General features: G+C 42.5%; 1 protein-coding gene across 9 annotated transcripts in view; it reads left to right on the top strand.

Moving 5' to 3' along the window:
• The window catches only part of GLRA2 (glycine receptor alpha 2), a 203,201-nt gene extending 178,326 nt beyond the window's left edge, over positions 1-24,875 (top strand). For 8 of the 9 annotated variants that reach the window (XM_053311481.1, XM_053311488.1, XM_053311480.1 and 5 more), the window contains one exon: positions 23,342-24,875. In XM_053311481.1, the coding sequence (XP_053167456.1) occupies positions 23,342-23,623 (282 nt within the window). In that variant the 3' untranslated portion in view covers positions 23,624-24,875. Of the gene's footprint in view, positions 1-10,138; positions 10,401-23,341 lie in introns of those variants that run through there. The other variant, XM_053311485.1, reaches the window with a different exon arrangement.
• The last annotated feature ends 2,909 nt before the right edge of the window (positions 24,876-27,784 follow it).

The raw sequence follows: 27,784 nt of genomic DNA, 5'->3' as shown, positions 1-27,784 counted from the left end.
TGGCTGTAATTGAGCTGTGCAGACTGCTCATTCGTTCAGTTGGGGAGGGGGAAATCCCCAACTGGGCAAATGACCAGAGTTGGGGATTTCCCTCTGCTACCTGGCAAATGAGCAGCCCACACAGTTTAATTGCAGCTAAGAAGGAGGGGCTAGAAGACAGCACTGTACTTACCCCACCCCCCACCAATGATCTCCTTGCCTGCCTTGCCATGTGGCTCAGCCACACACATGAGAGGCACTCCTGAGAGGAGAGGAGACACAATGTGTCCCAGCCTCCAGGAATCCCACAATGCACTGCACACTGAGCACAGAGCATTGGGGTATTCCCCGATCAGATGGGTACTCTAGGCACCCATCTCTGTGTCTGGCAGAGAGACGCACAATCCCAGCGCTGGGGTTAAGGGTGCACTCCCTTAACCTTAACTGAGAGCTGGGGCAAAAAGCAGGGTCAGGCTGAGTGGGAGCACCGGGGCTGAGAGCGATCCCGGCGCTCCACATGCACAGCTTAATGCAGGCTGGGCTGCCCTAGCCTGGGTTAGACCGCTTGTGAGAACAGCCTTACAGAGACGGGAGCCTAGAGCACCCGTCTGATGGGGGAATCCCCAATACACTGTGCTTGGCAAGTGGTGCATTATGGGATTTCCGGAGGCTAGGAAATTGTCCCAGGCTCCAGCAGCCAAGCTGCATGGCTCTCAGGAGTGCCACAGCCAGGTGGCTAAGGAGATTGTCTGGCGGGGAGGTAAGTACAGTGCAACCTGCCCGCCCCACTGCCCACCCTTCCCCCTGCCTACTAGTCATGTAAAGAGCCTTTGTATGTGCTTAGAGGTGGGGATATGCTTTCTAAGCTTGAGGCTAACATGGTCTGTATAACCTGTTGATAGGGATGTGCACAAAACCAGTTTACCCGGTTTGGTTCAAATTTGAACCAGGTTCAAACTGGGGTGGGGAGGTTCAGTTTTGGTTTTGCTTGACCCTCCCCCCCGGTTCGGTTCAGATTCGAACCTGATTTGGACCAGTTTGAACTGGTTTGAACTGGTTTGGTTAGAGCCTCCAAACTCATTTGGGGGGTAGGCACCCGTGTGTGCCAACTGCCACTGAAACCCCAAAGCAATTGGACACTCCTACAATATTTTATGAATTTTTGATTTTTTTTATTATGGCCCATTATTCCCTATGTGGAGTACCTAGGGACAAAAAACTGGGGTGGGTGGTAGGCAACCAGGGGTGCCTAGCACTCAGGAAATGGCAAAGCAATTGGAGACTCCTGCAATTATTTGTGAATTTTTGGAGGTGGTTTTTTAAAAATTCCTCCCTTAGGGAATAATGGAGGTTTCAGCAAATGTATCACTACACATCAGGGGGAAAGGGGTGGACCAAAACGGTGTGTGTTGGGTGGTAGTGCCCAATGGGGGCAAGGAAGCTACCAGAATTTTTTCAGAGGAATTGGGCAAAAGGCTGATTTTTAAATGATTTGTTGAAGTTTACGCATCTTTAAGGATTTTCTCCATAGGGAATAATGGAGCTTTCAGCAGCCCAATAACTGCACTTGTGGGGTGCTAGGGTGGCCCAGAGTGAATAGTGGTGTAGCGCACAGAAGGTGCCAACCACCCCCATGGGTTGCTTTTGTTGTTTCTGAGGTGTTCTGAGTGTAGATTCTCTGGCAGCATAAGAGAGTAGCTTCATAGTTTGTCATTAGAAATCTCATATGCTACCAGAGAATCTACACTGAACACCTCAGAAACAACAAAACCCAGCACCCCATGGGTTAGCAATCCATGGGGGTGGTTGGCACCCTCTGTACACTACACCACCACTAGCTCTGGGCCACCCCAGCAACCCCCAAGTGCAGTTATGGAAGCTAAGCAGAATTGGGTGACTACAGCCAGAATGTTACATAGGAATAAGCCTGAATAAGAATAGGGTAGAAAAAGTGCCTGCCCCCTGCCCTGCAGTGCTGCTGGGTAGGGGCAGAGGTGTGTGTGTGTGTGTGTGTGTGTGTGTGTGTGTGTGTGTGTGTGTGTGTCCCCTTCTGTGCATTTTCCTAATGCAGGTCTCCCCCCACCCTACCCAAGAAAGGGAACCAGATGTTCTCCTGCCCCCATCTTGGAGATGGAAAGTTGAACACACAAGGAGAGGGAAGATGTTATTCCCTCTGCTCCCGCCTCCTTCACTGATCATGCAGTTTGTTTACATGTGTAGATTTGGCCTGTGCAGTGAAGAAAGCTCCTGGGAAGCTCCCTGCTCCCCTCCTTAGCAGCATCTATCTCTCTACTACCTTCCCTTGGGATGCCTCTTCTGCCCTCCACTGACCCCTACTCTGGTTGTAGTCAGAGGCACTCTTACCCCTAGACTTCCGGGCTGAAGTCCAGGGCCTCCACACTCCCTGGGGCCCCCCAAATCCTATTTAATCTGTCCTGGATGGTGTGGTCACTGTGCTGTGCCACTGGCCCACGCTGCGGCCGAGCATGACATCAGATTTAATGATGGTGTGGGGGGTAGAAATACATGAGATGGGAATATGTTACGTTGCATGTTGAAATGTTTCTGACAATGCATATTTGCATAAATATACCTGTTTTATATTCTTGCATTCTTGTCAGTTCTGTTGCCTTCAAGAACCCACGTGTTATAAATACTGTGTGTGTCATGGTGTATGTTTGTAGGAGGATGGTGCTTAACTTGCGGGGGGTGGGGCTCCGGAGGAGAGGACCTCCAAAGGCCTTTCGGTCCCAGTTCCAAAACTACCTAGATGCACCTCTGGTTGTAATACTTCTGTAGGTGAATTAGAGAGAACACTGGCTGTAAGCCCTCTCTGGAGACACTAGATCTCTCATAGTCTATCTTCTTTCTTGAAGCTTTTCAGGAATGCTTCTTCCACCCTCACAAATTTCCTTCATGTCTTGCATTATTAGCCCTGTGGAGATGACCTGTCCTGGGGTAATGAATATGTGAAAGGGGATCAGGATTGCACCCACGGTTCTCACTTCTGACTCCACATGTCCATTGATTCTTCTGCATAGAGACTCTGCAGGTACAACCTGCTTCCCTGGAGGCTCTGTACATTAGTGATGTGTGAATCAATTCAAGGTCAAAACAATTCAACTCTAATCTGGTTGATTTGAGTGATTCAACCTCAAAATGAATCTGCCCGGTCAGCCCTGGCCAAATTTGAGCTCAAATAGAAACTCCCCAGATTTGATTCAAATCGATGGGAGATTCAAGTTTCATGTTTCCCTTATTCATTCCCCCTGATGCCCAGCTTTCATTAGAAAAGAAAAGAAAAGCTAAGTTCTAGCCCTTGTAGAAGTGGAGTTATGGAGCAAAATGTGCTGCTACTATTTTGAAATGTTTAGACTCTCTGGTATATAATGACTTTTCCTCATAATGGATTCCTATGAGGATTCATTACTCACCAAATCCTCATAATGGATTCCTATGAGGATTCATTACTCACCAAAGAGTCTTCAAAAATACCATAAAAATGAACTGAGTACCCCACTGCCCTGTAGGGATGTGCACAAACCGGTTTGGCAGTCCTTTTCCAGACTGCCAAACCGGTCTGGAGGTCCGGTGTTCAGCTAGTTCGGTGGTGGTAGGGGGGTTACCTTTAAAGGGCAGAGAGAGTGTCCTTACCCCCCATGGGTGCTCTTGCCAAAATTGCTGGCGCGGGGCAGCAGCCCAGCATACCTCCTTGCCTCCCCAGTCACCCTCAAACCTGAAGTGCCCAATGCGGGTGTAATTTGATGCTGACTGGAGTGGCAAGGAGGTACACTGATGCCCCACGCCAGCAATTTTGGCAAGAGCGCTGGCAGGGGAAATGCTCCTTAAAGGTACCCCCCCCGCTACCATACTGTCTGTCTGTCTGTCTGTATTTATTTATTTATTTAAGCATATTTTTATACCGCCCAAAACTTACATCTCTGGGCTGTTCACATCAGATAAAAACAAAGATAAAACATTAGTTCAAAACAAAACAAAACTTAAAACACAGCAATTTAAAAACAATTTTAAAAACAATATTCTAAAAACAACCTTAAAACAATTAAAAAATGGTATGCCAGACTGTACACATCCCTACTGCCTTGAATATGGGGTGGGGATTAGTGGCATCCCATGTGCCAACTGCCCCCTAACTCGCAAGCCAGTGGGGTATTCAGTTAATATTTTAGGAATTTTAAAGGTGTTAAGACTCTTTGATGTGTAATGACTTTTCCTCATAATGAATCCTTATGAAGATTCATTACACACCAAAGGGTAGTTGGCATATGGAGTGCCACTAATTCACCCCTACTCACAAGGCAATAGGGTACTCAGTTTAGGAATTTCTCAAGAAGGCAGATCTGGCCACAGTTACCCACACCTTAGTCATGTCACGGCTGGATTACTGTAACACGCTGTACGTGGGGCTGCCCTTGAAGAATATCCAGAAACTGCAGCTAGTGCAAAATGCGGCAGCTAGGATTTTATCTGGAGCTGCCCATTGGGATCACAACACACACATTTTGATCACACTGCACTGGCTACCAGTTTGTTTCCGGGTCCAATGCAAGGTGCTGTTTTTGACCTTAATGGTTTGGGCCCAGGATACCTGAGGGACCGCCTGCTCCCAAGAGTTGCTGTCCTTTTGACAAGGTCATCTGAGGGGGCTCTGCTTTGGATGACAACAATGAGGAAGGCTCGGCTGTCGTGCACGTGGGACAGGGCCTTCTCTGTTGCTGCCCTCAGACTCTGGAATGCTCTCCCACTGGCTATTTGCTCCTTGGTCTCCATCACAGTTTTTAGAAAGCATGTTAAATCTTGGCTTTTTACCCAGGCTTTTAAATGATTGTCTCTACTGCTGCCTCTTTGTATTTTGTATCTTCTCAGTCAGATTTGTTTTATATTTTAGCTTAATATTTTAATTGTGTCATTTTAATAGTCTTATTTTTAATTTTTGTGTGAACCACCTTGGGATTGTTTTAATGAAAGGTGGTTGTTGTATCCAGGACACACAAGAGATAAGGTCCACAAAGTCCTTTATTATAGGCAGTATCTTAGTATAGTACAGTCATCAGGAGCTGAGCAAGCAGTCAGTCAAGCCCAAGGCAAGACTGCTTACGCATTGTTCTCTGCTCTCTTTTATACATTAGATACACTGATCCCTTTCAGCTGGTGCTCATACTCAACCCCTTAAAGGAACAGTAATTTAAAATCACATCACCACAGTGGTATACAAATCTAACAATAAATAAGTTAAATAAATAAATTTATAAATTTTTACAGTGTTTAGACTCTTCGGTGTGTAATGAATCTTCAAAGGTATTCATTTTGGAGAAACATCATTACACACCAAAGAGTCTAAACATTCCAAAAATAGTGACCGCACATTTTGCTCCATAACCCCACTTCTACAAGTGCTAGAGCTTAGCTTTCTTTTCTTTCTTTTTTTAATGATAGCTGAGGATCTCTGTTAGGGCTGTTAGGTTTTGGTTAGGTCTGTGTTGAATCCCCATTATTCTCTGTAGAAGAAATATACAAAATCACTAAATACTAAAGTAATCATTAAAAAACCAACCGAGTGCCCCACCACCTTGAAGGTTGAGTGGTAGCTAGCACCCATGGGGCTCTACCCACCACCCCAATTTGGTGCCCCCTGGACCATTAAAAGTGATTCAAGTTAATTTGAATCTGAATCAAATTGAATCCAATTCAAATTGGATCTGATCATATTTGAGTTTGCAGATTTGAGTCGGAATCAAATCTGGATGATTCAATTTGACCTCGAATTGAATCACAGAATTCAATTTGTGCACAACCCTACTGTACATGCTATCGATGCCTTTTAAAAATGCTCTCGCAACCATCTTGTATGCACATTGGTGCAGTGCAGATGAGCCAATAGATGTGTGGAGAACAGAGCAGGGACAGCAGGTGCAAGCCAACTCTGCACAGTGCTATTGTATAATCCAAATGTGATCTGTGATTGCTAATATCCATATAGTGCTAAGCCATGGATTGCCCTGCCTGCCTTTTCACTTAGTTCTTAGAGTTGATTCACACCCATATGTGTTGTTTCCATTAATGATGAGGGAGGTGACAGAAAAATTAAACCAATTCATAAGACTGAGTTCCATATATTACTACTGTGCAGTTGTATCATAACTTTGATAACACAAGCATGTGGATGGAGCTCTCTCTGGTCAGCTGTTTCTGAGACTGGCTCCAACACGCTGTTTCTAATGCAATCCCTGTGGGGAAAAACCACATACACACTCACACCAAATACAGCATAAGTTTTAGGATCAATAATTGGCATCAGTATCAGCAGATGATAAAATCCATTTGCTCAAAAAGCAATCACCATATTAAAACAGGACTTTTGTCCCGAGATTTCGCAGCAAGATTTAAAAACAAAAACAAAAAGGCCCATCTATCTGCTTGAGCTAAACAGATTCTAATCCCACATTATTACCCTCATTCCGACACTGGAAGTAGGTCTATCTCTTCAGAGAACTTGGTAGGGATGTCACCTTTTAGCTATGTCCTGCATTTACAAATGAGTTAGGCAATGCAGCTATGAAACTGGTGGGGGCAATTATGTAGCAGCTGTTCTCTCCTCAGCATGACAAAACTGATCCTGACGGCTGGTGTTTACATGTAGGCAAGTCAACTCAACACAGAAGTTAATGAATTATTTAGCAGCACCTTTTTAAAATTGGCGAAGGTATATACCATTTTGCTATTTTAAAATGCTAGATCCATGAAAAAAACTAGTGATGTGCATGGCGGGTGGGGAGAGAGAGTGGGGGGGATGGAGAGCTATCTCTATCTCTATCTCTATCTCTATCTCAATCTCATAACTTTGGGCCAGTTCCAATGTACATCCCAGCTGACCCTCCAGTGTGATTATGGATGCATAGCTCCTCTTGGAGGTTTTTCACACATGGCTCTATGCCTTGGGTGAAGAATGGATCTGCTTTGCAGCAGATTCATGGCATTTTAATTCGTTGGATTAGATGGACCATTCACATAGCCATCAGCACCGCATAGCCATCAGCACCTCCATCACCTTCAGAGAAAGCAGAAGCCCTGGAGTTTTTTTTTCAAAAGCTTCTGGAAATAGAGAATTTCTTTGCCCCGGACATAACTCAGGTTAAGCCAAAATTCGCAGCCTCCCTTCGGAGAAAAACAAAGCCCTATCTGTCCTGGTCCCTGATAGCCTGCAAGGAGGTCAGGAAAAATCCAGCGAATATGTGGACTGGCACACTCCAATCAGGAGTGGATTGGCGGGGGGGGGGGGGGGGCTGTCTGTAAAACCTCCTGGCATGCCTTCTCCCTTGAGGGGGTGGTTTGGTTGAACCACACAACCTCTACACAAAGGCATGCCAGGATGTGGGAGCAGGATGTCCTTGTATACATGCATAATCACACAGGAGGAAGACTGGATGAATAAAGATAAATTAATGGAGATAATTTCACTGTGGACACATTCTTAGACTCACTGCCAATGGGAGAAGGAAATAATAATGGCTGTGGAGTGCACTTCCTGCTGAAATTATAGTTGCTCCATCCCTGTTGGCTTTTAGGAAACAACTAAAAACTCATCTCTTCAGCCGAGCTTTTTAGTTAGGTGGTGTTTCTATGGATCTTTTAATCTGGTTTTTATATGTTTTAACTGTTGCATTCTTGGTTTTTTTATGCTGCGAACCACCTAGATACTTCGGTAGTGAATGGTATACAAATTTACTAAACAAACAAACAAATAAACATTTAACAGATTTTTTATTGCATTTATATAAATAAACTAATGAAAACTAAAAACCACTAGACTTATTCCTTCCCATGCTCACACACCAGCTGTATCACAGCCTATATTGCAGCCTTGTCCCTCTGTCCAGAGAAACTCTGTGAGCCCCATTTGCTATGCAGCTTTCACCTACATAGGGAGGGTTCATTCTGGGTCCATTTCACAGTCATAGTAGAATGGCATGCAGCCTTGGGACCTGGCGTTTAGGTAGGAGCTGACTGTTTAATAGCTACAAGCCTTCAGCCTCAGGTAACCTACACAAAGCTTAGTCCAATGAATGTTGGGTATCTCCTACTAACTGGGGCAAAGAGACACTTTTTGAAGTGGTGCTTCTCTTATATTTATAGAGGGAGAACAACTGGCACCATTCAGTCCTGCCCAGTGTTGCTCTCAGTGGTGGCAACTGGTGCTGGTGCCTCCCTTGGGTTTCTTTTGAGACAGAGCATCTTTTCATTCTTTTTGCTCTGTTAACCACTTTGAGCCCTTTCCCTTGGAAATCAGCATATCCTAAATGAATATTTACTGGCATGATGTGCAGCTTTACATCTCCGTCACACTGTGCCCAGGGGGGTTGCTGTGGAGTCGGAAGGCAGCCTTGACACTGTCCAGATGCAATGGTTGCATCTGGACGAGCAGCACTTCCACAGTTTCCCCCATTTGCCACAATGTGTGGAAGTGCTGCTAGTGCAGCCTCTGCATCTGGACAGCATCAGGGCTGCCTTCTGACTCTGCAGTAGGTGTGAGGCAAAGAGTTATGGAGCTATATTATTATTATTATTATTATTATTATTATTATTATTAATTCAATTTCTATACTGCCCTTCCAAAAATGGCTCAGGGCAGTTTACACAGAGAAATAATAAATAAATAAGATGGCTCCCGGTCCCCAAAGGGCTCACAATCTAAAAAGAAACATAAGAGACAACAGCAACAGTCACTGGAGGTGCTGTGCTGGGGGTGGATAGGGCCAGTTACTCTCCCCCTGCTCAATAAAGAGAATCACCACGTTAAAAGGTGCCTCTTTGCCCAGTTAGCAGGGGTAACATATCATATCAGTGAACAGTTATTATTTCTGTTTTTTACAACAGGTCCAGCTCTAAGTAAATTTCTGGAAATTACAATTCCACTTTTAAATTATTTGAAAATAGTGACTTTGCTTCTGGTCTTGGATCAATATGGCTGCTTTGTCCCTACCACACAGTGGTGACTGCAGTCTCTGTGGGAAAGTACATGTGGGTCACAGGGCTGAGATACATGGCCACTGATCAAACCCATCTCCAGACCCCCCCCCCACCCAGTGAGTATGCAACTGTTCAATAGTTCAATACACGGCCACTTTTCAGCATACTGTTAGGGTGCAACATGTCCTGAAACACAGCTTGACCTAACCTTTTGAAAATGTTTCACAAAACTGTGTCACAATATCAGACAAATGTGGGCCAATCACAACTCTGGATCAATATAAATTGCCTGAAAATGTCAACTCAGAAGGGTCTGTGAACTGGCCGTCAGTATTGAAAAAGAGTTCAGTACCTGATCACCACATGAGCAGCAGCTGTTAAAATGATACATTATTTATTTATAATACTTCTCTCCAACTTCTCCTAGACAACTCCAGGCAGCTTAGATGGATGACTTAGTGGCCTCCGATCCAGCCACTAATCAGGTCCTCACCCATCAGCTCACTAATAGTGGCTGGTGAGCTGATTTGCTAGACAAAACCACCACCATCAACTTCATTGCTATTGCGATGGCATCGGGGAGATGAATTCTAACTGTTACCTTTAAGCACCAGGGTGCTTTCCAGATTGCATACTATCACAGTGTCACAATGGGACCCTTAAATGTGCTTCCATATTGCCTGTGTTTTGACATCGCAGCCCCTGTGTTGTAAAGAAGGTGCTGTTCATATTTCTGACACCTTCTTTCGGATTTTATTGCTGCATCACAGCCCTATTACGTCACATCTGCATTACAAAAAGAAAGAAAGAAATATGTATTTGCCCATTGTAGGAGGCTTGCTCCCTTAAAATGGATCTCTAATGCAGTTTGAATTCGGCGCCACAAAACATTGCTGTTTACACCGCTTTTTGCAGTGTAAGGCTCACAATCTGGAAAGTGCCCAGGAGATTACAGAATAAACAGAGGCTGCCCCAGTCAGCAAGTGCATGGTTGTAGGCTGGATATCTGCCTCTGCTGACATAAGCACTCATGGAAGGGGAGACCATTCAAGTAATCAGCTGTGGACGTGAATGGTGCTGACTAATTGTGCCTGTCTCTACTGCTGCTTTCTGATGCTTAAAGGCAAGAGGCAAGAATTGTCTCCCCCACAATGTTTCTCCATAACTACAGGTCATTTCATCTACTGAGACATGTCATCAGTCACCACTGTGGTTAGCTCCATCAAGCAGACCATGTGCTGGACTGCACTTCGTGCGGTGGATGGGTTTCTTTAAATCCCAAGCCGATTCGACACGACTCCCACCATGGTGACTGCAAATACAAAGGGTGATGCCCTTATTGAGAAGATGTTGAAGTCTAGTTTGCCGTGGATGTCAGTTAGCGGAGGCAGTTCTGATTCTTCCCTCATACATGGTTTGTATTCTTCATGTGATACCTTTTCGATACTTATTAGGTGGGAATCAATAATGCAGCTTTTTCTATGGACAGCAGCAGGTGAAGAACACTAGAGTATTATGTGTTTGAGGTAGACCACCTTTATTGACTCAGAAAATGCTGTCTGGATTACTTGCTGCAAATAAAAGCTGTACAAGCCTCTACAAAAAGGAGACTGTGGTGACTTTGTAAATATATATATATGAATGAATGGCTGAAGTGGCACTCTGAGTTACTCTGCTACCAGAGACACTTGTTTTATTATTGCTGCTAGATGCAGGCAATTCATCTCTGTGTGGCCTGTCTCTCTTCTTTGCTCTTTGATTGCCACTTCCTTTCTTGTTATATAGTCCTGACATACAAAAAAAGCTTTCTTTGCTTTGTTTCATTGTTTTGAATCTGTTGTGACACTAGCATTCATCTTTCCTTCTGATATGGTATTCGCTGTTGCTTCATGCGTAATCCTGTGGGAGTCTGTGAATAACTGCGTCCATGCTGTGTGCTAGTGTCATCTTTTTTTTCCTTTTAGTATGAACTTTATTAAGCAAATTTCTTTTTAAAAAGATAAAATATTATTGCTAAAGAGACAATGTACTATTAAAAAGATATACCACTCAATACAGACAAAAATGAAATGCAAAAGTGATGACTGCACAATAAGAAATATGACCCTTTTTTAATGAAAGTGTTATCAAGCAAGTAAGATCTGTGTTTGGGGAGACAAGGACGAGAGTAGGAGAATTACACTAAGAGTAACAGATCAGAAATATACATATTTCTATTCAGGAGGTACACACAGTCACTTGCAGGAAGAACTACAATATAAATTATACAGGGTTCATCTTCAGTCCAGGTGCTTGTGGGCGGGGGCTGTGCATAGCTCCATCTCAAAATTAGCAATAGCACTCATCAGCTATAATGAAGGGGCTCTATTTATTGCATGCACATAACTGAATCAGTGGCATGCGTGTGTGTGTGTGTGTGTGTGTGTGTGTGTGTGTGTGTGTGATGAATTATCTTACTTTTTTGACTCATTTCAGTCCTCAAGGCAAGATTTGGTTTTAACAAGAATTGCCACATTCTCACAACCATGGGGGGAGAGTTAGCCCTGATCACCAAACCCCATGCATTCCCATGAAGCATGATGTGTGAACCCACAATTTCTGGGCAATCCTGGTCAAACCATTGTGGTTAAACAGCATTTAACCAGGGTTGATGATAAGATTTGGATGCTTGTTATTAGCAGTTTGAATGGAATTTCCCAGAAATTTCGGGTTCTCACATTTGCAGGAGGATGTAGGGCTTGGCAATCATGTATACCTCTTCAACTGAGCTCCCAGTGGGTGTGAGAATGAGGCCATAAGAGGATACTATAGCCATATCAATGTTTAGTTTATTTTGTTTCATCTTCTTTGAAAATCCATGTACCTAGCTTGTATGTTTTCTCCATCTGTATTTACCTTAACTGCCTTCTGCACCATTCTTCCTTGTGCTACTTCATTCTTCAAGGTTACTTTCAAGTTTACGTTCACATAGAAAACCACTTTGAAACCTCTGGTGTTGGGTAAACAATCTTATAATCACAAAGTGAAGAGTAGGCATTAAAAACCCATACACATTTGTCCATCTAGTGTTCACTGTTTAAAACAATTTACTAGTTAACACTTTGTAAAGACAGTGGGCCATGAACCAGTATTCTGGGCTGGGTTTTCCTTTCTTTTTGGTTCTAAATAATCTCCTTCCTGTAAGAACTGACTGCCCTTCACTTTTACAACCTGCTCCATGTTCTCTAACCTCTCTGCTTGTCCAGTCTCTTCCTGTAATTGACTGATCCACTCAGATATCACAGTGGGAGTGTGCAGGCAGAAATGTCAATGCCCTTCTGTCTGCCATTGACTTAGCTGCTCTGAGGAGACAACAGGCACATTTGTTTGTTTTACTTACTTACTTATTTCAAAGTTTTCTATCCTATCCAGGACCAACTCATGGCAGCTTTCAATAAAAACATTACAATATAATCAAATAAAAAATAAACAGGATTAACAGTCTAAGGCTGGGCATCCAAGTTGTCAAGAGAATTAGGAGAATTAGTTGTAAAGAGAATTAGGAATTCTTATATTTTGAATGCAAGGTTGATAGGCAATTGATGTTAAATGAATCCACCACTGGGGTCACATGCCAACTTAGACCTTTGGATGTCTAATGGATGGACTGGCTCAGAGGCTTTCAATCAACAGAGGGGATGATGTATACTGCTTGTGTATGTGATGAGGCTAAGAGCCTAGCTTCATAAAGGCAGTATAAATCCTTAACATAAAGCATTAAAACTAATGAATGTTGAACTATCAGAATATCTTAAGTCAATACAATGCTCAGTCTTCATATGGAAGCATTATTGCCTGGTAGAATGCTTTTTCTTATACAGATTTCAGTATGTTTTGGCCCACTTCAAGCAACTAGAAGCTGTATATGCTAGATTAATTTAGTAGCAGAAAGAACACCAACAAAATCCTATCTTCCAGTCTGCTCCAAATACCGCCATTTTAATTAGTGAGGTTGAATTGGAACACCAGTAATCAGTTTTATTGATGAGTTTATTTCTGTAAGATGCAATGGTAATTGGAAAAAAACATGTTAGGAATCTGTTGAAGATAAGTCTCAAAGCTAAAACCAGTCTTGCTTATCTGTTGAACTTGTTGCCACAGCCGGTATGTATTCTCATTTAAAACTGGAATGCAGAATTTAATTTAGGGCAGGCAAGAAAAAGGCTGTTTCTATTAGTATCTCCCATGTTGTTGTTTTTTATAGCTGGAGCAAGCTATATGCCACATTTGATGCTTTCAGAATCCTCCTGGCCTCTCAGTGGATAGGTGAGCAAAGGACTTTCCCCAAGGACTTTAAAACAAAATATACGCTCTTCTTGAAGAACAGCCGGCTGACCCAGGACAACTTCTGTATGCCCAGATGTCATAGCTTTTTTAAGGAAGGCTGCTCTCTTCTACTCCCTCTGGGTTTGTAAAGTCTTGAGGATTCCTCCTTCACCCCATATTGGGCACAAATACTGTCCAAGCATCAAAGCAGGCTGCCTTACAAATCAATTTCATTAATTCAATTTTTCAAGACATAACTTCCATTTGATTCTTGGAAAATAGATCAGGTTTACCTTTTAAATGTTTTTGGCCCAGGGACTAATTACATGTGTTATTTTGATGGCTGGAGAAATAGTAAGTTTTCTGCGAGAGGAAGGCAAAGCTGTGATGTGTACCAGCAATCTATTTGCTGTTCTCATAGTGTCGATAGAATGGAAATTATGCACGACTTTCTGCATGCTATTAATAATGAGGAAGAGTGTTCTTAAGACATTTTAGGGTTTTGTCCTGATCCACTTGGGAAACTGCCACCTGTTTTAAAATGTTAAAGAAACTAAACTATACCCTTGGTGGGTGGGAGTATATGATTTGCCTATTGTGAATTGTTTTTAAAAATAATTTACTTAATGTGTATGTGTATGGCATGTTTATTTATTTAACATATTTCTATACCGCCCAAAACCTGCGTCTCAGGGCAGTTTACAATTAAAATAATATAAACATTAAAATCATTAAAACCCAACATTAGAAGTTTTAAAACTATAAATCTAATTAAAAGTGAACAAATATGTCTTCAGTGCCTTTTTAATAGTTGCCAGAGATGGTGAGGAACCTATCTCAACAGGGAGCGCATTCCAAAGCCCAGGGGCAGCAACGGAGAAGGTCTGTCCCTCAGTAGCTTGTGGCAACCATAGATGTACCTCTCCAGAAGATCTCAACGGGTGATGGGGCTCATGGAGAAGAAGACATTCTTTTAAAAAACCAGGGCCTAAGCTGTTTAGAGCTCTATAGGTAATTACTACCAGCACCTTGTATTTTCCCAGGAATGCATCGGCAGACAGTGTAGCTCTTTCAACACAGGAGTATTATGGTCTCTCCGAGATGACCCAGAGACCAACCTGGCCACCGCATTCGGTACCAATTGCAGTTTCTGGACAATGTACAAATGCAACCCCATATAGAGTGCATTGCAGAAGTCCAGTCTGGAGGTTACCAGCATATATACCACCGTTCTGAGGTTGTTCATCTCAAGAAATGGACACAGCTGGCATACCAGGTGAAGCTGATAGAAAGCAACTTTGGCCACTGCCTCAACCTGGGACACTAGGGAAAGGTTCGGGAGCAGAAGCACCCCCAGACTGCGTACCTGTTCTTTCCGGGGGGGGTGTTACCCTATCCAGAACTGGCAGATCAAAATCATCCTCCGAGTTCTGACGACACACACAATAAGTACCTCTGTTTTATCTAGATTCAGCCTCAGTTTGTTATCCCTCTTCCAGCTCACCACCACCTCCAGGCTGGCATTTAGGGAGGTTAAGCCTTCTCTCATTGAGGTTGACAAGGAAAAATAGATTTGAGTGTCATCCACATAGTGATAACACCCTGCACCAAATCTCTTGATGATCTCTTCCAGCGGCTTCATGTAGATGTTAAACAACATTGGAGACAATATGGAGCCTTGAGGGACACCATATGAAAGTTCAGATTTTTAAGAACAACAGTCTCCACGAGACACCATCTGGAATCTGCCCATGAGGTAGGAGCAGAACCACTGCAAGGCAATGCCTCCCACCCTCAATCCTCCCAGACATTCCAGAAGGATACTATGGTCAATAGTATCGAAGGCTGCCAAGAGATCCAAAAGTACCAACAAAGTCACACTCCCTCTGTCAATTCCCAGTTGGAGATCATCCATCAGGCCGACCAAAGCAGTCTCCAATCCATAGTCTGCCTGAAAGCCAGTTTGAAATGGGTCTAGATAATCAGTTTCCTCCAAGACCGCCAGGAGCTGGAAGCCACCGCCCTCTCTATCACCTTGCCCAGCCATGGAAGGTTGGAGACAGGCCTGTTAGTTGCTTAACTCTGAGGGACACAAGGCAGGCTTCTTCAGAAGCAATCTAATGGTTGCCTCCTTGAAACAAGGAGGCATCCTACCCTCCCTCAGAGAAGCATTTATAATCTCTACCAGGCCCTCTACAACAGCCTCTCAACCTAATAGTATAAGTCATGTTGGGCAAGGATTAAGCGGACAGGAGGTAGGCTACACCATTTCATGGAATTTATCCACATCCTCAGGAATCACAAACTGAAACTGATCCAGGGTCACCACATAAGAGGCGCTGCTGAACATCTCGGCATCAAACATTGTAACAATTGTGGAGTTTGAATCTAAGTTGGCCCGAATACAAGAGATTTTGTCCACACAAAAAACTCATTAAAACCTCGCAGCGTGTAATTGTTGGTTCCAAGTACTGATTCAAAGGGCACGCACTAGCCCCCTCACAAATCTGAACAACTCCACTAGATGTGAACTTGTGGATGCAATATGGGCAGAAAAGTATCACTTCGTTGCTGCACGTATCACCTGAGCATAGATCTTCAAATGCTGTCTATATAATAATCTGCTGGATTCAAGTCTTTCTCCACTTGTGCTCTAGTTGTCTACCTCGCCGCTTCAGCCCCCATTGTTCTTCCGTATACCAAGGGGCCAGTTTCAAATAGGGCCCGAGAGGACACTTAGGGGCAATTGTGTCCACTTCCTTGGTGAGTTGGCTGTTCCAATGCTCCACCAGAGCGTCAGCAGGGTCACTGGCAGAGCCAACACTAAATCTCTCCAAGGCTTCTCAGAATCCTGTTGGATCCAAAAACCTTCTCTGGCAGACCATCCTAATGGGCCCCTCACCCTTGTGGAGGTGAGACATGATCGTGAGTCCAACCTTAACCAGATGGTGGCCCATCCATGAAAATGGGGAAATCACAGGAGTTCCCACCCACAGAACACCACCCTGATCAGAGTGAAAGACCAGATCAAGTGTGTGACCAGCAACATATGGGGTAGCTGTTAATTGTAGCAGGGGAGGATCACTGAGCTTATCTTGTGGCCTAAGCTATAGAGAAAAATGCTAAAATGAATCTTAGCTTATCAGCAGTGGCTCAGCATGTTTACCAGTCATCACATAAGAAGGTATCCATTGTTAAAAGTCTTTTAGTTCAAACTCTTGGCCAAAATGTTTAAGTATATTGCAGTGTATTCAAGCAAGCATGACTCAATCTATGTCATGTTTGCTATGTGTAATGTGCCTTAGTACATGATGATTTCTCAATAAGCGATGGAAACAGGAGTGACACTTATGTCAAGTATCTGATCCTCATGCCACAATGAACCAGTTATTTTCTAAAGATCATAGAACCTTTTCCTTTCTCTCTCTCTCTCTCTATTAAACACAGGGAGGCATATTGCTGTAATTGTGGTACAACTACTAGTTGCTATGGACAGAATTTTTTTTTATCAGTTCCCATACATTGAGCCAAGTGAAATGTACCAGCAGGATTTTTTTTTAACTGTGTAAATGCCTTTAGATATATGGTTCTACAAACTAATGGCACAATCCATTTAGAATTGTCCTCATTAAAATGAATGAAAGATCATTTGGTAGTGAGTGCAATCAGAGGTACACCTATGTAATTTTGGAGGCCACAAGATAAGCATCATCCCACCCCACACACACACACACACACACACACACACACACACACACACTGTGTCACACACTGTATTTTTAATACGTGGGTTCTTGCGGCCACAAACAACAACTGAACTCACAAGAATGTAAGGATGTAAAACAGGTATATTTATGCAAATATGCATTAGCAGAAACATTTCAACACACAACTTGACTATAACAGATTCCCATCCCACTCACACTGCCTGCCCCTGCCATGATGGGAGCTGTTGCTAAAGGTCAGGATCTCCTCATAGGGCAAAAGAGAAGCAACCATTCTCTCTCCAGAGCATCTTTTACAGCTACAGAGGTCCTGCCCAGGCTAATAAAGAAGAAAGGAGAGCCACTACATGGAAGCAACTGAACTCCAAAGGTGGCTGCCAGTTGTGTTCTACACATAAAACTGCATTTTTTAAAAAAGCACGCTAAAATGCTGGAAGTAAAACACTTTGTCCAAGTTCCCAAAGACAAACACGGCCCTTCGCAGTCTCTTCCATGATAACCAGAGGAAAGGCTCTTGACTGAAATGGAGCTGAGGCAGGGGAGGGGCAAGGGGGGGTGGAAGAGAGGCAGGCTGCCTGCATGAAAACCAAGAAAAGCCATCAGCAACCCTCCTCCTGTTAAAAAGAAAAGGTACCTCCCTTCATGTATCCAACATGGGCGGTGGGCGGGGGGGAGATGGATGCTCAGGCCGTTCTCTCCAAACTTAGTCTCATCCCCTGCCCCATCCTCACACATGACACATGCCCTCTTTGGCGCACTGAGCACCGGTGATTCTCGGTGACCTGAGCTTCTCCTGCTTCTCTGGAAATCGGAGGGAGGAGCGGAACAGCCCCAGCAGTGAGCTAAGCTGGCTGCTACAGCTGCTGGGTGAGTGTGTGTATCGAACAGGAGTAGGCAGGTGCCAATGGCCGCTCACTCTTTCTCACCAAAAATGGTCTCACCAAGATTATTATTATTATTATTATTTTAAAGAACAAAACGAGCCCACACGTCAGTTGCCTCATGTGGCTCCCGCTCCCCCACAGCACATTTTCATCTTGTCAAGCTCATTTAAGAATATGCCTGAAATAGCAAGCGTGACCCTAGGCTCCCTCCCTCCACTGCTGGCACCTGCCACCCGAAAGCAGCAGTGCAGCCCACTCCTGTGCACCTTGACTTGGAAGTAAGTGCCAACACTGGTCACATGGAGCCACAGCTGGGCTGGGGAGGAGGTGGAAGCTGCTGTTGGTGCTGCGTGGAGAGGCCGGGGCTGCCTGTCCAAGCAAGTGAGTGACCCAGGAGGTGCATGGTGAAGGTACAGCCAGCCAGCCTATTTAAAGAGTATTTGGGGGGGCCTGGAGGAGTGGGGGCCATGGACCTCTGCCTGGAAGTCCAGGGTTATGTAGGAACATAGGAAGCTGCCATATACTGAGTCAGACCATTGGTCCATCTAGCTCAGTATTGTCTACACAGACTGGCAGTGGCTTCTCCAAGGTTGCAGGCAGGAATCTCAATCAGCCCTATCTCAGAGATGCTGCCAGGGAGGGAACTTGAAACCTTCTGCTCTTCCCAGAGCGGCTCCATCCCCTAAGGGGAATACGTTATAGTGCTCACATGTGGTCTCCCATTCCAGTGTGGACCCTGCTTAGCTAATGTGACCATTCATGCTTGCTACCACAAGACCAGCTCTCCTGGTAAGGGTGCCTCTGGGTGCAATGGCACCATAGCTCAGTGATAGAGCATCTGCTTTGCATGTAGAAGGCTCCCCTGGCATCTCCAAGTAGGGCTGGGGAAAAATCCTGCCTGAAACCTTGGAGAGGTCACTGAGAGTCAGTGTAGACAACACTGAGCTAGATGGGCTAATGGTCTGACTCGGTATAAGGCAGCTTCCTATGTTTCTAAGCTGTCCAAGAGCATGGTAGCTTTCATTCCTTTCAATTAGATGGGTCTTGTTCAGCAGAATGTCTGGGTGGATTGTACCCACAGAGGACAGATTAAGCACATTATTATTGTGTTTAATAGTTTGTACTTAGATGTATGCAGCAGCAACAACAACAACAAAATGAAACTTAAGGTGAAAACCATTCTCAATTCTTTTGGCAAAAAGCTAGTGTTCTCTTTTCCCCCTTGTCCTTGAAACGTAATTAACCTATATACTCTTTTAAGTTGTTTGCTCACCATAGTCATTCAAATATAAAAGAATGAAGTACAAAAACATGACTGTATTGAATGTACTCAGTGCAAAATTATCATCCTTTTCAAAATTGAGTCAATATTGAGAATGAGTCATTTAATTTTGGAAAGTGCATAGCAGAACTTACTGTAGTGCATGATGTTACAAAACGCTAGAGGAATTAGCTAGATAATCTAACAACCCGGACAAAAATGGAATGTGCATGGGGATGCATTAGTTATGTTGTGTAGACTGAAATCTGCTAGGCTTATAGAATATGAGCAAGGAGGAAAGAAATAATAAAAATAAGGTGTGGGTTATTAATTGCAATGGTAATGAGAAATAAGGATGCTCTGTACATGGAATAGTACTTTTTCTGCATCCTGAAACTGTATACATTAAATTTTTGATTAAAGCTAGTTTCATCCAATGAAGTAAGATAGTAATCAGTTTAGAGCTGGGGCCCAATGGGTGACTGTATCATGGTAGGGAATCCAAGATAGGTATTTGCATTTTTTAAAAGAACTGAAAATTGATTGTGCACGTAATGACCATTATGTACTCTTTCACCTTGTTTAATTCCCATGAGTTCCTCCAACCCCCAACACAACCTTATAAAACCTTGAAACAAAGACACCTTTCCAAGTTGTGCTACAATCTAGTAAAGAGCTCTTATTAAACCCTTGGCTCTAAATCTATGTAGTCTGTCTATGCACTCAGACTCATGCGACATTATCAAGAGAAAATAGTTAAGCCATTTCTTCACAAATTGTAACTGATTGTGAGGAGAGGGAAGCAGTACTTATTATAATTACCATGAAAAGTTCTACATGTAGTTTTAAAAGGTAGAAAAATAAACATTAAGGATTGCTATAGGAAGGGGAACTGATGCAGTCGTTGCCGATAGGCCATGATCCCGATGGCTGTGTAGCAAGCCCTGTATAAGCTGCAAGGCTCCTCAAGTTCTCAGTCTTTTCTTGCTTAACAATCCCTCCAAATGTATCCAAGTACAGATGTGGGTGAAGTTTTTGACACCTAGCCTCTCATATTTGCTAAAATTCCAGCAATTGGGGAGTTTCAGTAGAAGTTAGAAACCTCTCTCAGTTTCATGGAGGAAACCAATGAAATTGTCTTGAAGCTCAAGGGAGTTGGGGGGTTTACCTAAGTCAGGGGAGGAGTAACGGTGGTGTTGTGCTCTTGCTTTAACTAGCAGCTGCTGCCTCTGTGGCAGCAACAGGCACAGCGATACTAAAAGTGCCACGCCTCACAGCCGGGGCTGTTTTACTTCCTGGATTGTGTTGAGGAATTATTTTGCAACATGATGCTAGATTATCATGACGTTGCATCATGACACTAGTTTAAGCAAGAAAAGGCCACCATCACAACTGCTCCATTGGTTTAGGCAATCCCCTATCACCTCTCAAAATCCGACACACTTCTGTGGGGCTCCCACAAAAGTGTCAAATCCTCTTGCCTGTTTTTGTCCCCCGCCCCCAAGAAAAGATCAGCCACTTTTCATAAAGGGGGAGATTCAATCCAGCCACTTTTGATAAACACAAAACTTCCTTTCCCGCATCTCCCTTTATAGCAACTTTTCAGAGCACATCCACTTTATAGACATAGGGCCTAGCTACATATTGCAATGAATTCATCATTAAGAAATGTGTTTAAAATGAGAAATGTCGTCTTCTTTTTTTGACAAAAAGTAGTTACCACAGCCTGCAAGGAAGGAGCTGTTCCCTGAGCCATTTGCCCACTGAAAATCCACTTCACAACCCCCCCCCCCCCCCCCCCGCAATTGCTAGCAGCTAATTTTAGCTGCTTTGGTGGCAAACAGCAACAGGGAGAGTGGTTTGGAGCAGAAATGTAACAGTTCCGATATGGATTCCTAGCCCTCTCCAGTGCAACTGCTTTTTGTCAAAAATATTTGTTTGTTTTAGCTTATTTCACAGTGGTCAATTCGCTGTAACATGTGGCTTGGTCCTTAGTGTATGCAGACAACCTACACTTGCAGTATGAGACAACAGTACAGGCAACCTATGGCTGCAAAATGAGGTAGTGGGTAGATTGATGTAGTCATTCTGCATCCAGGTGCATACCTCAGCCATTCTCTCTGAATTGAAGCCATAGCCTAACTCATCAGGAATTTCAAACTAGCGTGTAGAAAGCGGAAGCTCATTATATTTGGGGAGAACGAGACAAACGAGTGCCTCATATAACAGGCTATTAGCATATTTAAAAGATTCCAAATACATTCAAAACACACAACACTGGCTGTTGAGAATCTGTTCTCCCTTAATTAACCTTCTGACCTGGATTTGCATTCCTTCTGCATGCAGTGCTAGGTAATGAAATAAGCATCTTGGGAACACAGCTTCACTGCATTCTTGTGAAAGTGTCATTAAAGGTTTCAAAAGGAACTCATTGCTCTAACTCCATTTCTTTGCAGATTTATTGAGGCATATTTCACTTAGGCACAGAATGAAGGATAAATGAAAGAGTTGTTTTTGCATAATTTTTCAGAAGGAAACACTCTGCCCAAAATTATTTTACTTTGGTATGCTGAAGAAATTATCTTCATGTAACAACTGTTATTCTTGTAACAACTGTTCAGCTTCTGTGTTAATCTAATCATATGCGTGGCAGAGTTGTACAAAGAGTATTCTAAATAATCAGGGCATGATTAATCAGGGCACCAAAATAAATAATCAGGGCACCAATGCCTGGTTTAATACACAGAGCCTCACTCCAGGGAACCCTGAGGCTTATAGTTTATGGGAGATGGAACATTGAACAGAAGACTTACAACACTCTTACCCAACTACAATTCCCAGGATTCTTTTGGGAAAGTCACAACAGTTAAACAGTAGTAGTAGTAGTAGTAGTAGTACGCTGCCTTTCTTGAAAGAGCTCAAAATAGCATAGATCTTGTATCTATAATTTTACAGCAGCCAGGAAATTGGACTAAATTAAATTATAAAGGAAAATGGCGAAAAGATCTAAATTCAAAAATCACAGAAGAAGATTGGCAGCAAATTGGGAAGTCTAACTCCCTTCAATCTTGTATGTAAAATACTTATCAGGTGGTATTATTTCCTGAAAAGTTTGGCAGCAATCCACCCAGGATATTCTCAACTGTGTTGGGAAAAGAGTAACAAAGAAGATTCTTAATTTCATATGTGGTGGTCATGCCCCAAAGCTTTCAAATTTTGGCTACGAATACATCATCATAATATTGCGATCTTAAATGTACAAATTCTGATGGATCCATTGCACCATTTATTGGACAAACCATCACGAGAACAACTTACAAAGCAACCAAGCCAAACCAAACAGCTACTTTAACTATTGCAGTAAATTGGGAAAAACCTGGGTATTTAGGACTTGGTTTTTGAGGGTCTGCAATGTAACGGTTATGGATAAGATATCTTTTTACTTAAAGCCTTATTGCACAAATAATTATAATTATAATTATTTTCTTACAATGGCAACCATTCATATCATATCTGGAAAAAGAAAAGGATCACTTGGATATCACTTGTGAAATAAATGCAATATATATTTTGTGAGCAATTCCAGAAAAAAGTAGATGAGCAGATGGATTCCCCTTTCCCTTCTTATTGTTCAGCCTACCTACTTACCTACCTTCCCTTCCCTTCCCTTCCTTTCCCTTTCCCCCCACACCTTACCATTGTAGCCACTCATAAAAGATGTCATGTATTACACAGTTAAAATTCTTGTATATTACTCTCTGTCAAAATGATTATTTGTTATTGTTCATTGCTGGAAAATCAACACACACACACACACACACACACACACACACACTATAGATAGATAGAAAGATAGATAGATAGATAGATAGATAGATAGATAGATAGATAGATAGATAGATAGATACATACATACATACATACATACATACATACATACATACATACAGATATGATGGCATACATGAAGATTATTGGATGGACAAATAGTGACTGATGTCTGTATAGTCATTTATCAAAAAGAGGTATTGGCAGTACCAAGGTCAATGGCATTTTGTAAAGCAGTGCCTTGTTCTAGAATCACAACATATGATACATTGGTTTGTTCAAGAATTTGCAGTACTTCTTTAAGGGGGAAACTTTTTGGCTTTTTTGCACAGATAATTAATGGTCTTTAACTTCTTTTGTCCATCCTCTAGGAAGAAGACACTGCTCGTGAGAGTCGCTTTAATTTTGGTGGCTATGGGATGGGTCACTGTCTACAGGTCAAAGACGGTGCTGCAGTCAAGGCCACCCCTCCAAACCCTCCCCCTCCACCACCACCAAAGGATTCAGATTCCATCAAAAAGAAGTTTGTTGACCGTGCCAAAAGGATTGATACAATATCCCGAGCTGCATTCCCTCTTGCCTTTCTCATCTTCAACATATTTTACTGGATTACATACAAAATTATACGTCATGAGGATATTCACAAAAAATAAGCAACTGTGTGAGCTGGGACCTTCTAGCCAAAGTGACTCACCTGTAAATAAAGAGTGCAATTTTGTTTCTGTCATGGGGACGGAGGGTTTGTTGTCTTGTGATACTAAAGAGGGTGAAAAATGGTGTGTGCGGGTGGGGGGAGAGAGACAGAAATAAAAGTATCAATAACAGTTGCACAAAACAAGATGCTGTGTGGGATCACAACACGAGGATTTCCTTCTGTACTCTGAGCCTCAGCATGGTTCTTCCAGACTCTTACCAGGATCAAACCAACCTACACAGGGCCAAATTTTTTCAAAAGTTCTCTCGGCAAGACACATGTAAGAAATATCTAAATGCATCTACCATGGGACTTACTGCAGTGGCTGCAGCGCAAAGAGTTTCTAAGAGGACCAAACTTTCTTCAGGGTAACGCTGCCTTTCTATATGAAACATGTCTAACTAAGCTACATTCCATTCATGTCTGTAGTGAGTGGTTTGCCCAGAAGTCCCTTTGTGAGTTGTACATTATTTCTATTAACAGGGCATGGGGTTGGGGAGGAGAAGATTTATACTTTAATATCCTTGTGGGTGTGCATTTTAATATACTTGCTTTCCTAGAACTGTAACTTTTGAGGTCTGATTTGTGTAGGGTGTGATTCATTCAATTGCTTTCACTTGTAGAAACGACCTGCGAAATGGCTCATTTTATCATGGTTTTAAGACAGTGCACTTATTACATTTTTTGCCTGTTTTTTTTAATTTAAATTACATGCAGCATAAGGTGCCAAACTGTAATTTACCTGTCATATTACCCTGTCCTGCACTATTGATTAAGAACCTGTTTCCTGGCATAGTTCAGTTTAGCATTGACTTTCTATTACTGCTCTCATTATAGCTGCAAGTTGATAGCTCTAGAGGTAAACATGACTTGTTTACAGACCTCTAATTTATATCTTTACTAAAAAGTGGCTATCATTTTAAATATCATTGACTAACTGAAGAGTTTTAAAACTGTACTGTGATTTTCATAACCTGTTAACCTTTTGGTGCCGGAGCAATGTGGTCCAAATTCTTGCTATGTGTTTTAAAGTAGAAGTTAAATAATAATAATTTTAAAAAACAAAAAAAAAGGAGCTATTTTTGCTGACATAGACAAAGGCAACCTGTAAGATTAAAAACCAAACGAACATTACAATTTTACTTGCTGTAAAAAGGGTTTATTACAAAAAGGTAATTGTTCCATTTCAATAAAGCTGAGGGTCCGACTGATGTTGTGTGCAACTTGCTTTCATTGCTCCTAGTCTCCGTTTTATGAAAAACCCACCAAATAGGGGAGTATAAGAAATCATATCGGAAGTATAAAAAATATTTTTCCAGCACAACAAAAATACGTTCAAAAGTATACTATGCTCCCTGCATATAGGATGGATTTATATTGCAAACTTCTATTGGTTTCATACCAATTTGCCTGTAACTCCCCCCAAGGAATCCTGGGGATTATACTTTGGTGGAAGATGGTTCAAAATGGTTTATCTCCTGAAAGAAAGTCTCCCTAACATTCTCTGCTACTATATAGCTAGGATCCATAATGTTTCTTTCCATACTTGTAATTTTTGGTTAAATATTTCTTAATATTTTATTTAGGTCCTCTTGTGAAGTATCCCATTGCCACTTGTTACAATGAATGGAATTCTTTATCAACTAAATCACAATAATTTCTGCATTTCCAAATTCAATTCATGCATTAATTTTCATCCCCCACTTCCTGTAGAATGTTGATTATCAATTAATTAATACTGTATTATTAATGCATTCACTTATTTACCTAATCAGTTAAGTCAGGGGTTCTCCCCAGCTTGGATCTTCAGATACTGTTGGCCTACAACCCCGCTCATCTGCAGCCAAAATAGCCGAAGGCCACCGTGATGAGAGTTGTAGTCCAGCAATATCTGGGGACTGAAGTTTGAGAACCGCTGAGTTAAGCATAATCATGTTAGCACTGTAGTTCTGTGATAAGTGGTTGGTCATTTAAATCCAAAGAAAAACACCAAGGGTGGAGCAGAAATTGTGAGGGAGATATGAAGTGTTACTATGGTTTGGGTTGTTCTCCACAGCCACAGAGAGTGACTTGTATTGAAACAGCTCTGGATGTTTGTCCATAACAGAATGGCTGCCTTCTTCTGAACTCCGAGGACATCAAGAAGGAATTGAAAATGCCAGTTGTACTTTAAATTTGACAGAAGCAGATTCTGCAGCAAACAATAGGGAGACTGGGCCTCTCTTGAAGAAAGAACAAAAAGAACCCTCTCCCCAAAAAACAAACAAATCCCACCCAGAACAAATGCACATGAGAGAACTGACCTTAACAAGAGGTCAAAAGACACTCTGTTGTCTCCGTCAGCGCCACATACACTTGCAGAAAACCGTAGTGTGCCAAGAAATGCTAACAGCAAAACAGCAACGTGAGCACTTCCACCTGGGGATATGAAGACTCTCTCAAAGAAAGCTTCTGAAGTCAACACTCAGCTGGATTCTCCTCAAAATAAAACCAAATGCAGGGAGTAGATACTGAGGCAGCTGCCCTAAATGCTGAGGTGATACATAGAAGGAAATGAACAAAAAATTAGGTGATTTTTAAGATCAGTCTCTGAGGGAACCTCTTCATATATTAAACCTGACAGCAAGGATATTGCTGTTCTCTCTCTACAGAATGCTACCTGACTTGTCAATATTCCAGAGTTTGACTTGTAGATATTCGAGTTTGGAGTTTTATTTCATTTTACTGTGTGTGTGTGTGTGTGTGTGTGTGTGTGTGTGCGCGCAAAATACAGATTCAATAAAATATAATGAAACAGGGAGCAGCATTTGGCTATCTTGGATTGCAGTATGCTTTATTCCTAACGGGAGGCTGTTATATACTCCCTGTAGAGTCCACCAGTCCATTAACTCCCCAGAACCCTGAGCTGCAAGTTACTCCTGCTTCCTAGCTCTCTCCTCTTGGGAGGAGAGATGAGTAGGCTGCTAGGGAGGAGCTGAGCACTGTGTTCCCATTGGGAATAATGGCCAGTTCACTTCAGCATGCACATATTAAGGGCAAATCAAAAAACTGGAGAATAAAAAGAAGGTACCATTGAGCCTACCAAGATCTCTTCGCATAAACTGCCTTGAGCCTTTTTTTGAAGGGCAGGATATAAATCGAATAAGTAAGTAAGTAAATAAATATGTGCAGCTGCACTCATGGGATGATGGACTGTGCCTTAAATCAATCCAGATTTTCTTCATTCGTTAATGTGGCAATTGTTGGAAATCACTCATGAGCTGTTGAGCTAGGGCCCAGTTCAGGACCTAGTGCCACCAATTCCTATAGCCCTTGATTTGTTGGACTGAGACACAGGTGTGTGAGACCTCCATGCTGATTTGAAAAAGAAATGTGGGCTCAGCTGGTCCCACTCTTGGAAATGATATTCATTGACATTGTTATAGTGATAAATGCTTCATGGCCTGTGATTTCATTCATTTAGATCACAGTGGCACAGAAAGGAGTAGAAGGGTGGCAATTCTTTTAAAAATATATTTTCCTCCCGCATGGGAGGTATAAGAAGCTAGCCATAGCTGTTAGCTTTTGCAGCTTGATTCAGCTTCAAGGGAGGTTGTTTGTTTCCACCCTTACAGATGAAAGCAGGTCAAGTTTGTGAAGGCAAGCCTTGAGGCAGATCATATCCACAACACATTTCATTTAATACATTAGGCACAGCTGTCAAGCAGTCCATCTGTAGCCTTGTTCCTTTATGCTGACAATGTTCTTGACAGGTTTGGCTGGCTGTAATTGATGGCACCAGTTCAGCAAAATATCCAACTCCCCATCACTTATAAAGGTGGGTAGGGATTGTATATAAGTCTGTATCAGTAGTAATGGATTGTCTCATTTCAGCTAGAAAAGACACATAGAGAGAGACTGTCTTCCAGTGAGCTATCATATGAAGGCCATTGGAATCAGTGTGTGATAAATGCTATATAGGGAAAGCCGACATCTGTATGCCCTGTAGACATTTGATACTACAAGGTTCTCAGTACAATGCCTTCTTTCAGAAAAACCACTGTGTTGCATTATGTGTTGCAGATGGTATGGGTGAGAGGGCCAGGACCTATGCCATTACATGGGCACTCATGGAGGAAGC

This window comes from Hemicordylus capensis, chromosome 3, assembly GCF_027244095.1.
Source record: "Hemicordylus capensis ecotype Gifberg chromosome 3, rHemCap1.1.pri, whole genome shotgun sequence".
Taxonomy (NCBI): Eukaryota; Metazoa; Chordata; class Lepidosauria; order Squamata; family Cordylidae; genus Hemicordylus; species Hemicordylus capensis.
The sequence above is the reverse complement of the archived record's forward strand: the minus strand, read 5'-3'. Positions and strand labels throughout refer to the sequence as shown.